Source organism: Bidens hawaiensis, unplaced genomic scaffold (genome assembly GCF_021521415.1).
Source record: "Bidens hawaiensis isolate Kalapana, Puna unplaced genomic scaffold, B.hawaiensis_p1.1 tig00003902_1, whole genome shotgun sequence".
NCBI classification, from domain to species: Eukaryota; Viridiplantae; Streptophyta; class Magnoliopsida; order Asterales; family Asteraceae; genus Bidens; species Bidens hawaiensis.
The window spans coordinates 433,930-449,690 of NW_027491226.1; the positions used below are offsets into that span (position 1 = coordinate 433,930).

At 34.0% G+C, this 15,761-nt stretch overlaps 1 protein-coding gene across 1 annotated transcript; it reads left to right on the forward strand.

The window, feature by feature from the left end:
- Positions 1 to 3,477: 3,477 nt before the first annotated feature.
- Positions 3,478 to 4,569, forward strand: LOC143624639 (uncharacterized). Its single transcript, XM_077095218.1, has one exon. The coding sequence runs from the start codon at positions 3,478 to 3,480 to the stop codon at positions 4,567 to 4,569; it is 1,092 nt and encodes a 363-aa protein (XP_076951333.1).
- Positions 4,570 to 15,761: the final 11,192 nt, after the last annotated feature.

A 15,761-nucleotide genomic window follows, 5' to 3' on the forward strand; every position in this document is an offset into this window, starting at 1 on the left:
AAAGAAAAACGGTAGTATATATTTTATCTTTCCACATGCAAGTCATATGGTAAGTTCCTATCATTTTTAAAACGTCTCTAACTTTTTCATATGATATTTAAAAAAAATAAAAAACTCACCATAATAACAAGCGTTTTTTATCTTTAGTATGAGTATGATTTTGTTATCTAAAAATTAAAACGAAATTACGTCATTGTGTCTTTTTTATTACCATTATGTCTTTTTTTGTCATGTGAAGTGTCTTTTTGTTTGTTATTGTATTTTTTCGTCATTGTGTCTTTCAACTCATCATTGTGTTTTCTTTAAATACCAATAGCACCATTGTGTAATAATATGTAAATATGATGAATACATATTACACAATAACCTGAAACATAAAACACAATGATTAATACATATAACACAATGACCTAGAACATAAGACACAATGGTGAATACATATAACACAATGACCTGAAACATAAAACACAATGAAAACTACATATTACACATGACTTGAACGTAATATACAATGAACATAATACTTTTTTCTCAAATTAAGTGAATGCCACGTGTCAATTCCGAACAAAAGACAATGAACGCGTTACACAATGACTAAAACACAATAAGAAGTAGAAAAACAACGTTGAGCACAAAAACACAATAACGAACAAAAGGACACAATGATGTAATATTTGTTTTAATTTTTATCTTTAATATGAATATCAACTGAAAAACAAATGAGCAAAATTTATAACACAATGTATAGACTAGCTCAATTAAAAAACACAATGAACAACCAAATAACAAAATATAAAAAAACCCCACTATTTTATTTTATATAATAATATGATATTCATATTAAAGATAAAAAAACGCTTGTTATTATGGTGACTTTTCTTTTTTTAAAAACGTCGTATGAAAATATATGGACGTTCTAAAATGATTGGAGAATTGACATGTGCCTTGCATGTGGAGAAAGAAAGCTATCATAAGTATGTTTTTACCTTAATGCCCTTTTCATCAATTTTATTTTTAAATTAATCTACACTATCCAAATATATATAAGATCAATGAATTAGATTCGTTTTAATAATTCTCATTTTTTTGTACTTTGTATTTTAATCTTACCTATAAAACCATTACGAAAACTAAATAAGTATAATTTTTTTCAATGCCATATATATACCGTTTTTAATTAAAAATTTTCAGCATTCTAAAATGCGCAAATTGAAAGTAGATAAATATAAGGGAAAAAATTCGTTGTGTTATTAACTATCTATCGAGCCGTGAAAAAATTCAGTAAAATCAATTTCCATATGTTTTTCACTTATTAATTTGGTAGAACAAATTGATTTTAATCATTCTTTTAATATTTATATTTTAAATATATATCTTCTCTCTCTTTAATCTTTATCAATCTAGCTCTAATCCGCAAATATCATTCATCTTCACATGTAAAATGGGAAGGGGCACACGCATGCATGGATAGGATAAATGACTTTTAAATCATATGGTAATATAATCGTCAGACTATGTGGATAGGTTGCATGAATACATGTTTAGGCAAACCTTTGTCACATAGAAGAGCTTCAATTTTAATCATTGGAAGATAAAAAGAATTTAATAATTTATTAATTACACATAAATACTATCAATCCTTCATCATTTTTATTCACACAAACTTTTCACAATTTTTATTCACTCAAACTCTTAATGGCATATTTCTCAAACAATGATCTCATTATATTCATACCACCGAACGATTTCGATTCCGAATGATCTCATATTTTAATTATTTTTTGGTTTGAATTGTCATATTTTATTTTTTCGGTTTACAATTATGTAATATTTTTAATTTTAGTGAAATTTTAAGTTTATTTACATTTAATTTTTAATTTATTTTAAATTAAAAAAAAAACAAAAAGTTTTAATTTACTTGTAGGTAGGTGCCGCTAGTGATTTTGTGTTTTGTGGGTACTTGATGGTACAAATAAGATGACAGTATAGGATTGATCGATGCATGGGTTATACACATGAGTGCCGATTGGCGATTCCCCTCTAAACCCAATTTGGTAAGATTATTACCCCCCCCCCCCTCGTAACCGGTTACCTTTTTGGTTATGTTTGAGGATGTTGTTGTAATTAAGTTTTCTATATACATGAGACGATAATATGAAAATACAATCAACATCGCCATTAATGCACATGAGACCAAAACCAAAAACAAGTGACTGAAATTCACCAACCTCATAACATCCCTCTGCGGCCATAATCACCTCCAAGTTATCCAATTTTCAGTCACTCGTTTCCCCTATAAAATATTATCACCCTTCATCATGCCAATATACTACACAAACACACACGAAGAGAGTTTTATAACTTTGCATGAAAATGGACTTATGGTCATGGATATCTGAGCTACCAAACTCGGACGAGTGGCCAACCGATTCCACTTCCGAACTCACCTTTCAGCTGGCGAGTTCAACCGAGTCTCTTCAACTCAAAGCAAGAAGAAAATTCTCATCCAACTTGGATCTTCTAGCAATCACCTTCTACGTTTCCTACGATGAAAAGGCTCTCTGGGTGTCAGACACGTGTCAGGTAAATAAAAGATTAAATTAATGTGCCTAATTAAGGGGCTATTTGGTAGTCTATTAATGATTTAAGAGACTAACGTGTATGGTTCACTTAAATCATATTTCTTAATGGTTAATGGAGTTTCTTAGTGGGTTATATTTGAAAACATGCTGATCGATTTAAATGCTACTTCTTAATCGGTCAGTACTCTTTACGGCTTTACATAAGATTGCCAAGCAGCCCCCTAAATGTCTAAATATGTTTGTATATGTTGATAAATTGTAATTAGGATTCATTCAGTTATATAATTAAGAGCATTCTCAGCCTATTCCTTATAATTTTGTGATGAGGTTTTGTAAATTATATGGTATGCTTATGAGTGGTTGTGAGTAGAGAAGAGAGAAATTGCTATATGCAAAAAAAATTAAATTTGGAGTTTCACTGTTCACACCGTATAAAATTTTAATATTTTCTGAAATTGGTTATGAGTAAATAAGATAGAAAAGATAAGAATAAATGTACAAAAAGTATTATTTAATTAAACAGTAGAAAGAAAATGTAGTAATTTTTAGTGTAATTATATGATTTATATAAATATTAGTAGGGAATAGGCTTACTTACATTTTACAATATTGCCTCTTAACATTGTCTAAATACAGGTTAACTCGGACAAACCGTTCTTACCTCTCGTACTCCAAATCCTCCAAGAAATCATCTCCCGTTCGCCTACCGCGCATGACAGCATCACCGCCGCCTGCCCTCGTTCCCAGCTCCAGAAACTGAAACCTGACTCGTATCCTCGACTCGCACTCACCGGAATCCTTTTCGACCTTTTTTAACCTCGTATTTCTAGCAAGGTTGTTCTGGCTGTGTGCATGTGACGCGCCGTCGGAAGTGGGATCTTTGTATTTCAACGCCATGCTGGCCCCTAACCTCCAAGCGTTCTCGACGGATAACGCGCCGGTGTTGAGGGCTTTCTTTGTTTCGGCCGGTATCGACGTGGAGCTTGCTATCATGCGCACGTGTGGGTACATGTTAACCAAATGCTTGCTGTTAAGAGAGGTGGCTGTAGGTTTACAGCTGCTAACACCGTGTTATAAAAAACTAGGGTTTTCCTACGCGGCGGAGACGCACGGTTTATGGGTTTTGAAAGGGTACGCGCCGCTGATGGCAATGACACGCGCCGGCAACCGCTCCTACAACACAATGTTTGAAACTAAGGAGTCTGTGCTAAAGTACGCACTGGCCCACCAACAGATAGAGGTTGTGATACAGTTGGAATATTCAGTTGAAGTTAAAGAAAACTTTATTTTGGTTAAGGCGCGTGTCGACAATATAAGGGTCCATGTGGCAAAATTAGGGTTTGGTAAGAATGATGAGAACAATATTTACATGTATGAGAGGCATTTCCCAAGTCGGGTCCGGGTTTGGGTCGGGCCGGAGTCCGGGGCAAGTTATGTGACGAGTTTGACCTTGGGTCGATCCACGGATAACACTGAGAAAGAGACGGAAACGCAAAAGATATTGAAGGGTACTTTTGGAGAATCGAAAGTTCCAAAGATGAAGGCAATGACTAGGACGACTACAAGGACAAAGGCGAAGACATGGAGATGGGACCACGACTCGGATGGCCATGTGGCGATTTTCGACACTACATTATGTGACAACATGACGGGTGTAGAGATATCGACGTGGCAATCACATGTTGGGGACGATGGTGGTGTCAATGGTCGTGTGGATCGCGATCAAGTAGGCCAAAGTTTTCAAAAACGATACACGGGGGCAAATAGGTCTTTTACTAAATCTGGAAATTGGGTGTTTTCTGAAGGTTTAGAAGTGGCGAAATGGAGGTTAAACAAGGAGATGGAAGGGAGCGTGTTGAAATGGAGGATAGGAGGTCAAATTTGGGTAAGTTATTTGCCAAATGAAGTGAAGAGTTCATATTATGAAACAAGGTGTGTGGAATGGTGTGATGAGGTAGATTTGCCGTTAATTCTTGGTACTTACTAAGATGTAAACAACATCAATCCTGGTTGTTTAATAAATAAAACCAGAGGTGTAATATATATATATATATTATAACATTGTTAGTATATTTTCTAGTGTTTTTAGCATAATATTGTTGTAAAATACGTTCATTTCAACTTTTTATATTATCAATGTGCAAGGTTTAACTAACATCTTAATTCGTTATGGAAATACATATAGCGAAATTGATATGCAGCGTGTGAATTTCGATTAGTCTCTTGTGTTATCTCATAAAGTAGTGTTTTAGGGCGGAAGAGATCCATCTATTCTTATCTAACTCTCATCTCCCTCCCTCATCTTTCTTGTCGGTATTTTCTATTTGAAACATGTAAAATCAATTATAACATTTACCAAATCATAATCACTTGTGATGTTGCTTTTTTCCCCCTTTCGTTGCGGTCCGCTTTTTAAGGAGCAAAATCATCCTTTTTATTGAGCTTCAATGCACCGCCACCACTGGGTCTCGTTCAAAATAGTCACCTAGCGAAGCTCGTTATCCCTCGGTGTCTCAACCGGTAAATCATTAACCGATGTAAAATTAAATATTGTCATTGACTTGTATTTAATTTGGTTGTTTTGATCTGTACTCGTATTATTTGTAATCGGGTCCTGTCAGGTTCCATAAAAGTGACGATTACTCGCTTATTTACTCCGCTGCGTAGATAATAGCTAATGAGATTAATAATTATGAAACTTTGATTAAAATCAAGGTTAATTAATCGTTAAGTCGTTGACTAATCACCACCGGAACTCAATAGTGGTATCAAATCCTTGGTTACAACCACTACTAGAAAACTAGGCATTTGTGACCATCATTCCAGTTGCAAAAAAGTTGCAATTGGGCTGTTGCGATCTTTTTCCAACCAAAAATGCGGTTGGAAATACACAGGTCGCAAATGCTCAATTGCGACCATTTTGCGACCGAATTGACATCACAAATATTGCTACCAATGCTACAATCGAGAATCTTGCTACCGCTGTGGCCCACAATCGGAAATTTTGCTATCGCTACTACCGTCACTGCTGTAGCAGAAAATCTTGCTTCCACAGTTGCGACCGACAACTTTTGCGACCACTTTTTGGTCGCATACACTTTGATCTTTATTTTTTTGCCAAAAAGCATATCGAAAGTTTACACACACGCATACATAATCATATAAACAAATCAAACTAAATCTTTCTTTCATAGATGTTCAATATTAACAAAATGTTATTAGAGATCTATAAACCAATTAAAGAAAATGTTATTCTAGCATTCTTCTAAATATCAGTAAATATCAGCCAGTTGTATTCTTCTATATCAAGTTACATACGAGCAACTTTTTGAACTAACTAGTCATCCAGATGGATTTGGGTATGTTAAGTTGGAAAGCAAGACCTGTCAAACACATACTACACATGCTATTGCATACAACCATCACACATTAAGCCAAACCTATTAACTCTATAAGGGGTTTAAAATATAGCATATGAGTTTAAAGTTGAGACACAACTTCAGAACCAAAAGCTCTGAAAGATTGCAAAGAATATAATAGAATAGGTTCGCTTCCTTCATAAACTTGTAAATGAAAACCATGAGAACAAATTATCAGTCCAAATACATAGTAAAGTTAATAACAAGCATTTAAATACTACTAAATAACTAAATTAACGATTAAAAGTAACCTAAGAAGCCGTAAATTTTGAGTGACTAAATCATCTTTTTTCACATATGAGGTAGCTGAATTCCGTTCTTCCTGCAACTCAATGTAGATATGGCCCAATTCTCTTAAATCTAGATCTAATATAAAAATAAAATCAGACAATGAGTAATACCTCAACACTTTGTTTTCCAAACCATGCCAGAATAAGGCTTTCTTCCTTGATCTTTCTCAGGTAATTATACCAGAAGATATAACATACAACTTTGACTAATCAGAGACTACGAGAAGAGACTTTTCTTGACCGTTTACACTCCAAAACTGCGAAAAAAATGTATATTATCATCTTTTTCTAAGATAAAAACACATTCATAATTTGTTTCATCAAATTTGTAATTTGTTTAGAGTTTAGACCATGTTTTTGCTTAAAAAATATACCTTGGTTTTTAATTAATTTTCATATCTTCACTAGTTTATCCATTTTTGCATCTAAGTTATCCACCCTCTAACTTAAATGCGTCTTTGCTGCGATATTTGAGTGCAGACTTACGGCGATAGAACCTTAAACTTGTCCTAAATTAGCTTTCAAGTTTGAAACCATATTTTTTATGCTATTCTTTGTCACATACATGAGGTTAGAAAATGAAATACCCTAAAAGACCATTTATGTAAGATAAAGTTAATATTTAATCAGTCTACCTCATTTGTTTAAACTATAAACAGTAAAACAAAAGTCAAAACGAATTGTACCTTCCACCGCATGTTTCCATATCCCAGATCCCTATTACAACAACTTGTACAACTAGAGATTTTACTTCAACGGCATCATTGTAATATGAATCATAAAGAATCCATTTAAATGAATTACAAAATCTCAAAATCATACAAAGGTTTAAATAATATACCACTTTAACCTCCATTTAAAACAGTTATCTGCCGTGAAGATGCTAGCTGGCAAACTTCAATTGCTAACCGAAGAACCTGTTAGTTTTTGTTAGCAATAGGGTACAAATTATGAGCCTTAAATAAAGCTTGTTTACTTATCGAGACCGAGCTTGCTGGGCCATGTTTTGTATATGTTTAGTCTTTTGTATTGTATGCATTTTGTATGTTAAAGTCTTTGTTAATTATGATGTATTGGGCCCGAGGCCATTATAAACAAGAGCCCATTAGGCAATTATCATTAGAATGGTTGCATGCCATGCTCTCCCTATAAACACGAGACATGGTCATGCAACACACAAGCTTTTAAAAAATCTTATCCATCCAACTAACTCTCTCATCTCTCAAAAGCCGAAATAATACTCTCAAAGGAAGATCCGAGATCTAAGGTACTTAGTGTGATTTCGGCTAAGCACTAAGTTAGATTGATCCAAGAATAGTTGTTAGATCCATTCTCGGGACCTACAATTGGTATCAGAGCTTTCAGCTTAATTAGTTGAGGTTCTTGGATCACAACCTTGGGTTTTGATCTTGCTTATGAGTTTCAAGAAGTGTTTGTAAAGAAACTTGTGTGTCCACGGGTTCCAAAAGAAAGTTTCAAGATTTTACGGGTTTTCTTGTTAAATACAAAAGTTTACGGGTGCTTGCTTAAAGATTGTGTGTCTTCGGGTTCTACAAGAAAACCACAAAGGTTTACGGGTTCTAAACGAAATTTGTGAGTCTAAGGGTTTCTTGGTGAAAAATACAAAGATTCAAGGTGTTCGTTTTGTGATTTGTGTGTTTTTGTGTTGAAGATACATGATTAGAACATTCCAATCGCATGATCATAAGTGGTAGTTGGTGTACTTGCTTCTAAGAAAAATATGCTAAAGTTGGTACAAAAGTACAAAACAACTTCCAAGAAAGATTAAGTTTCCAGAAATAAAACAAATCGCATCGCATGGGAACTTGAATTGCATCGCACGGGAACTTGAATCGCATCGCAGAGAAAAGTTAAATCGCATCGCATTAGAAATAAATTGCATCTCTTGAAATTTTTAAATCGCATCGCATTTCAAAATTTCAATCGCATCGCACTCCTCAATCCAATCGCATTGCATGCTCATGCGATTTGTTTCAATATGAAACCAATCGCATCACATGCTTATGCGATTTGTTTGAAGAAAATTTTCTAATCGCATCCTTGTGCGACCCGAACTTTCTGGACTTGTGAATCTTTCTGATTTTGAAGACTCTTGCTACTACAAACTGTTTTACATCATGACTATTGACTCCGAGTTGTTGAAAAGTTAATTGTTGCTTGAGAATGAGGCCGGAACGACCACTAAGCCTCCGAAGTTTATGACCTTAGAAAGTAAGTTCACTGATTTCAAATGGAGATTTAAAAACTTCATCAAGCTCACTGATTCTAGTCTTCTGAGATCTTTAGAGATTGGTACTCATGTTCCAATGGTTGCAACAATAACAGGACCCGAGCCAAAACCTGTTGAAGCATATGATGAGGCTGATAGACTGCTTTTAGTAGAAGATGAATGATTTTCCTTACCCTGACTGTGTGTCTATCCAATGAAGTTACTCATACACTCAGAGAACACACCACTGCAAAGGGTTTATGGGATGCTCTTGCAGAAAAGATTGAAGGAAGTGCTGAGATGAGGGACAACCGTATGGCTACGTTGAAAGAAGAATTTAATGTAACACCTTGGCTTTAAGCGGAATACGCCTGGGTGTAACGTACAGATCACTCATAAGCTCGTAACACTATTAAAGAGACAATAATTATATTTATTTCATTTCATAGCATATCAAGTACATAAATTGTTCATAAAGTAAAAGAGACAATATACAATTCATCGAATCACAAATAAGTTTTTTATTTAAATAACCAAAGGTATACTAAGGATCTTCATCCTTAGCACATCATCGATTTAACCTGCAGCACTTTGAAAATAATATATTTTTGTCAACATTTAAGTTGGTGAGAATTAATAAGTTTGAAGTATATATATATAATATGAAATTTCTCGATTCATATATCTCATGCAATAATATCAACCATACGTAGGTGATAACAAGTATGTAAATAACGCCCCAACCTAGGGGAATGATAACCACCATTTAGTCAAACAGGGACATAGAATAGGCGACGCAGGTACGTTCCGTCGGACCCTCCCACTTTGATGTTTGATGTAACAACCATAAACGATAAACACATTGCACATAATTTCACGTAAGGTAATCATAAACGAATTGGTTAGATAATATAAACATGTTTAGACACACAATTGAATCGGTTTTAAAATGATGACATAACAATCGATAAAAGCTTGTAACATGCTACACCCCAAAAATAAAGGTTTAAATTGGGGTTATGAAAACCCACCTTGAAGTCGAAGATCAATTTGAAATAAAAAGCGAAAGCGCGTTTAACGAAATCGAAGCAACCGAAGGTACGTTAAAGAATCCGAAACGATTGAACTTCTCGAATTATAAATAAAATATATACAAATATTTAAGGATAAACTAACGGGATTAAAAGGGTTAACGGAATTTAAGCATTATTTTAATATATATTTTATTACCTTATGGCATTATAGTATTATTCTAAGTTTTAATGGATTTTAAATGGAAAACTTTTCTCGAATAATTATAATTATAATTATAATAACGCATTAAAGTTAACGAAATAAAAGCTAACTAATTTTAACGTTTTAAGGTTAACGGGTTATAAACTAACAATCGGTTAACAAAATATAAACTAGCAAATTTTACAGTTAAAGGGTTACGGTTGACGAAATATAATTTATCGAATTGAAACAAAAGAGTTTAACGAGTTAAAACTAACGAATTAAAGGCTAATGAATTAAATCTAGCGTGACGAAACTATAAACTAAGTTAACGAAGTACTACTAAAACTAACGAATTTCGGTTTAACGAATGAAGACCTAATGAATCAAAAGTTTAATTAAATTTAAAGCTATTGAATTAAATTTAATGCAGCGAAAATTATAAACTCACTTTCAACGATTTAACGAATTTTAAAGTAAATAAAAAGAAAAAAAAAATTAGTTGAAAAGGTTTAACGAATGTGATGGTTAGGTATTAGATGAAAGTGATAAATTAAAATTTATAAAAATTTTATTTAGGTTAAAAATAATTATATTTGATTTATTATGATTTTTAAATAATTTAATTGATTTATTATGATAAATTAAATGATTTATTAATAATGAAATAATGATTAAAGGAATAAAACCTAAAAAGGAATGAGGCAGACCCGGTTCAAACCCGGGTCTCTCATCCCGCACACACAAGAATAAACCATCTGTACTAGTTACTTGTTTGGTTATAGAATGGAAAAGAGAATATATATATATATATATATATATATATATATATATATATATATATATAAACACTAACTCATCTTCTTCATCAAAACCCTAGATTTCAAGCCGTTAATGGGTTCCACGTTCGGTAAAATTAATTTAGGGGTTTTGGTTTACAGCTAAAAACTAATCAAAAGCATATAAAAATTACACGTAATGGTTAAGGAGTGACGGTGAACCACGGTCGCCGGAAAAACGAGCTTTGAAGGATTAATCTGTGATTGAAGAGAGTTTATCAGTGTAAATGGGTGTTGTCAACGAATTTAGACGAAGGTTAGGACCCTATTTATAGGATAAATTTAGAACGTAAAGTCTTGAATTGTCTTTATTGAATTTTAAAAAAAATTCCGGCCGGCGGTTTCGGTGTTACGGATTTAATTGGTTCGTTACAAGTCATTATTATGAATGAATGACGACGATTAATAGTCTTTGGCTTGGTATAAATGCGTTACAGTCTTTAATTGGTTTATATTTGGCGTTTTGATTGTGTTTTATACTCGCCGGAATTTTAGTCTCGCCAGAATCTGGTCATCGCCGGAAAAACGTAAGAGTAGAAAGGTGGTGGCTGATTATTTCATAAATATGTTAATTTAAATAAACTTTACACTAACAGCCCTTGAAGTTTAATGTTTCTTTTAAATCCAATTTAAACTATAATTACCATTTTACACCTTGAACTTTGAAATATATTAAAGATGAAATAAAAGTTTTCAATTTGGTTAATTTCCGTATTATACCTGAAAGTTTGTAAATCGTTTAATTAAGAACTTTAAACAAAAACGTTAATCCCGGAATTTCATTTATCAAACTAAATGAATAGAAAATGAATGAGAAACAATCTTAAATCAACGGGAATATAATATAAATGATGAACATCGAACTAAAAATGATGAAATGAGCCGGTTTAACGATTACGAGTATAAATTCAAATGATAATTAACGAATGTCGCAAAATACATGAAACGAGCTTGAAAATATTATTATTATTATATATATATATATATATATATATATATATTCATAAAAAAAAACCAAAAAATTCGAAATGGGTCGGGTTTTTTTCAGTTTGAAAAATAACGAATGTTATATTTAACATGTTCAATCATTGACAAGGAGAAAGTGTTAGTGATCTTATATAGAGATTTGAGAAACTGTTAGCTCGAATGAGAAGTGCAAAGGTGATTATTAATGTATCTGAATCAAACCACAAGTTGTTGAACTCTTTGCCATTTTCTTGGATCACAAACACTGTTACAATCAAGAGAAAAACAAACCTCAATGCCACTTCAACTCAAGACTTGATTTCAACTATCAAGTCATTTGATTTAGATGACCAGATGAGATTGAACAACCATATGAGTTCACTGAACCAAGCAGGCATCACAACAGGATCAACAATGACATCTGCCTTTCTTAGCCAATCTCACCAGAACATGTACCTTGTGACTGGAACCAAAACTACTACAATTTTGCCAACTCAGAACACTGCTTTCTTTTCTGTTGCAAACTCATCTACTTCATCCAGTTCGGGATCCATTCAAGATGTTGTAAACAAAGCTGTTGAGCAAGATTTGAAAGCCCATGGAATCAATTCTTCCTCCAAAAGTCAACCCAACTCTAGCAGCTCTTACACTGTTCCACACATCAATGACTCAAACATTGCACTGGTTCATGCTTTTCTCTCGAGTCATGAGGAGCTGCTACAGGGAAAACTTTTGCCCCTATCATTTGAACAAGGTGATCTTAATGACATCAAAAAGAAAGATCTCAAGAAAATGGATATCAAGTATCAAATGGCCATGGCTGTTCATCGTGCCATTAACTTCATGAAAAAATATGGCAAGGATAGCTTTAAAGATACTGATGCTAAAAGGATCGGGTTTGATAAGGAGAAACTCAGGTGTTACAACTGTAATGAGCTGGGTCACTTTGCTAGAGAATGCACCAACCCATCCAAACCAGCAAATGATATTCGAGTCACCGAAGTTTCTGAGGGAAAAGGAAGCAAGGCTAGTGGAAAGAGACACATGGGACAGAATTCTAGTCAGGGGGTTCCAAGGATTGGTGGAAATTCTCACAAGGGCAAAACAAGCTCAAGTTCAAGAGCCCTTGTTTCCCAAACCGAAACCTCAGCCTAGCTAGACTGGAATGATCAATTCAAAGAGCTCGAGAACCCACTAAATATTGCAGGAATGGCTTTCACAGACAACCATGAAGCCTCAAGCTCCTCAGCTGCAACTCTTGGCACATCACCCAATCATGAGGTAAACCAATCTGTGCACGCAAGCATGTATTTACAAATTTGAGTTCTATAGACAAAACTACGATGTTGTTTAAAAGAGAACTCAAAGTTAAAAAGTCTGAATGACCAATAGCCGATAAGATTTACATCACCAAGATTAAAACTCACCATGATGATGTTCCAAATTTAAAATTAAAAATTTTTCAATCACAAAAGGAAGTTGAATACTACAAAAATATAATTACAAAACTAAAAGATGAAATTGAAAATTTAGAAAATGAGCTTTCAGAAAAGAAATCAACTTCTGAAAAACATGAACAGCGGTTGAAAATTTTGAATTAGCATCAGGTAAGTTAGATGATATTATTGGAGCACAAAGGAGTGTCAAACTAAAGTCGGGACTAGGGTATGATTATACTGATGTACCTCTACCTATGAATGGCAACTACACCAGTATGCCTCACTTTAGTTATAACACTCCTCCTGAGAAAAAAAATGGCATATGGTGTTGGTAAAATACCAAAACCTGTGAAATTTGTTTCTCCTGTTTCACAAACAACTGTTCCAACTTCTATATCAAGTGAATCTAATGGTGATTTGTCTTATGTAGCAGGTGATGTAACTGAAAGTGGATGTGTGAAGGATAATATGGGTTGTGATACTAAAAGAGTTTTAGTACCACTTTTTGATTCTGTTGTGGAACTAACACAATCAATTGACAACTCAGTTTGTAATAAGTTTTGTAAATCGATGAAGGGACACACTTGTCTCATCATCAAATCATGTATTTTGTGAAAACAAGGTTGCTGAAAGTTGTACAAGTAATTCTAATGAATGTGAAAGTTCAAATTCTGATTCAGATTGTGAAACCATTTTTTATGAAACTATTGCTAACAAGGTTGATGAGTTGAATGTACCTAGTGGTTCATCAACTGGTTATAAAGTTGAGGATAACAAAAATGACAAAAGCTGTTTTGAAAATGAAAAAGGCAGTATATCCTGTAAATATATTCCACCAAAGAAAGTTTCATTTTCACAAAATACAAAATATTGTAAAAATCCTAAAATTTATAATCAGTTTGATAATGATTACTATGCTCATCAATAGCCAAGAAATTGTAACAACTTTTATGCAAGCAATTTTGATGATCAAAGTCACAGGTCTGATGGTTATTGCAAACATATTGCCTTTCATACATCAACTTTCCCACCGCATCACACGTATTATAGTTTAGACAATGTCTATAGAACTCAGCAAAGAAAATGTTGTTTTGTTTGTGGAAATCCGTCTCATCTCGCGAGACATTGAAAAAACTAGCACAGACAACAAAGAGAAATTAAAAGTCAGTTTGGTTAGTCCTATCCTAAGATTACTTCACGTTCAAAGACAAAGACTGATCAAACTGACCATTCAGTCAGTGAGACAGATGTGAAACCCAAGAACACACATAAAATAAAGAAACCCTTCTAGATAACGAAAAGGGAAAGAAAAAGATTGGAAAAGGGTTCTGAAGTTGAAAAACCGAAGAACCCATCGAAAACATTCAAGAAGCAAAATTCTAAGTTTGAAAACTCGGACGATTTTGTTGTTATACTAAAAAGAAGACAATCCATAAAATCTTTTCAAAACCAAAAGCTTGTTGCTTCGTGTCTTTAGAGGGATTGGTCTTCAGATTCTGACTAACCAAAGGACTACATTTTCAAAAATAATAAAATAAAGTTTGGTGATTTTCTGGTTAATCTTCATGAGACAACTAAGTCTCGGGACCCCACCTCTAACTAGCAGTTCATGTGTATAGGATCAGTCAAGAAGGCCTGTCAATAGCATTTGGTACTTGGATAGTGGCTGTACCCGACATATGACAGGAGACGCATCTCTACTATTTGATGTTAAACCATTCAATGGTGGACACGTATCTTTTGCTGGTGATGTGGGAGGGGCAAATAACGAAACAGGGAAAGGTCTCAAACGGCATCTTAACATTTGAAGATGTCAACCTTGTGGAACAACTGAACCACAATCTCCTCAGCGTCTCTCATATCTGTGATAAGCAATATTCTACTCTCTTTACGGAAAATGAATTTTTTTTATTTTGAAACCTGGTTACAAAGTCCCGAAAGAATGGATATTGATGCGTACTTTGAGGCACAATGATGCATATATTTTGGACATGAAAAGTACCTATTCATTACAAACTGCATCTTGTTTATTGTCCAAAGCCTCGGAGAATGACTCATCATTATGGCATCGACGGTTGAGTCACACCATTTTTAAGAATTTGAATAAGTTGGTTAAAGGCGAATATGTGAGGGATTTTCCTGTTAAATCCTTTTCTTGTGTTGAAAAATGTTTATCCTGCTCTAAGTGCAAATAACACAAACTCCCTCACCGACCCAAGACCGTCAATACTATAAATTCCATTCTTCAGTTATTACATATGGACCTCTTTGGTCCCATTCAACCAATGGTAATATGCTAAAAAGCCTATTGTCTGGTTATCATTAATGATTTCTCTCGTTTCAGCTGGACGTTTTTACTAGGTCACAAGGATGAGACAACTCAATTTCTGATACGGTTTATGGCTTTGGTGGAGAATCAAACTATCAAGAGAGACAACTGTATAAGAAGTAACAATGGAATGAAATTCTACAACAGAGCTGTAGATGATTTATGCCACAACAAAGGGATTCTTCATCAATTCAGTGCTCCTTACACTCCAGAACAAAACAGGGTTGCTGAAAGACGAAACAGAACACTCATTAAAGCTGCTCGAACAATGCTTTCATACTCCAAACTTTCTTTGATCTTCTGGGGCAAAGTTGTGAATGTTGCTTGCTTCACCCAAAACCGTGTGTTGCTGAACAAGAAATTGAACATGACTCCATATGAAGTCTATTATGGGACAAAGCCACAAGTCAATTCCTTCAAAACATTCGGATGTCCATGTACTTTGCTCCAAT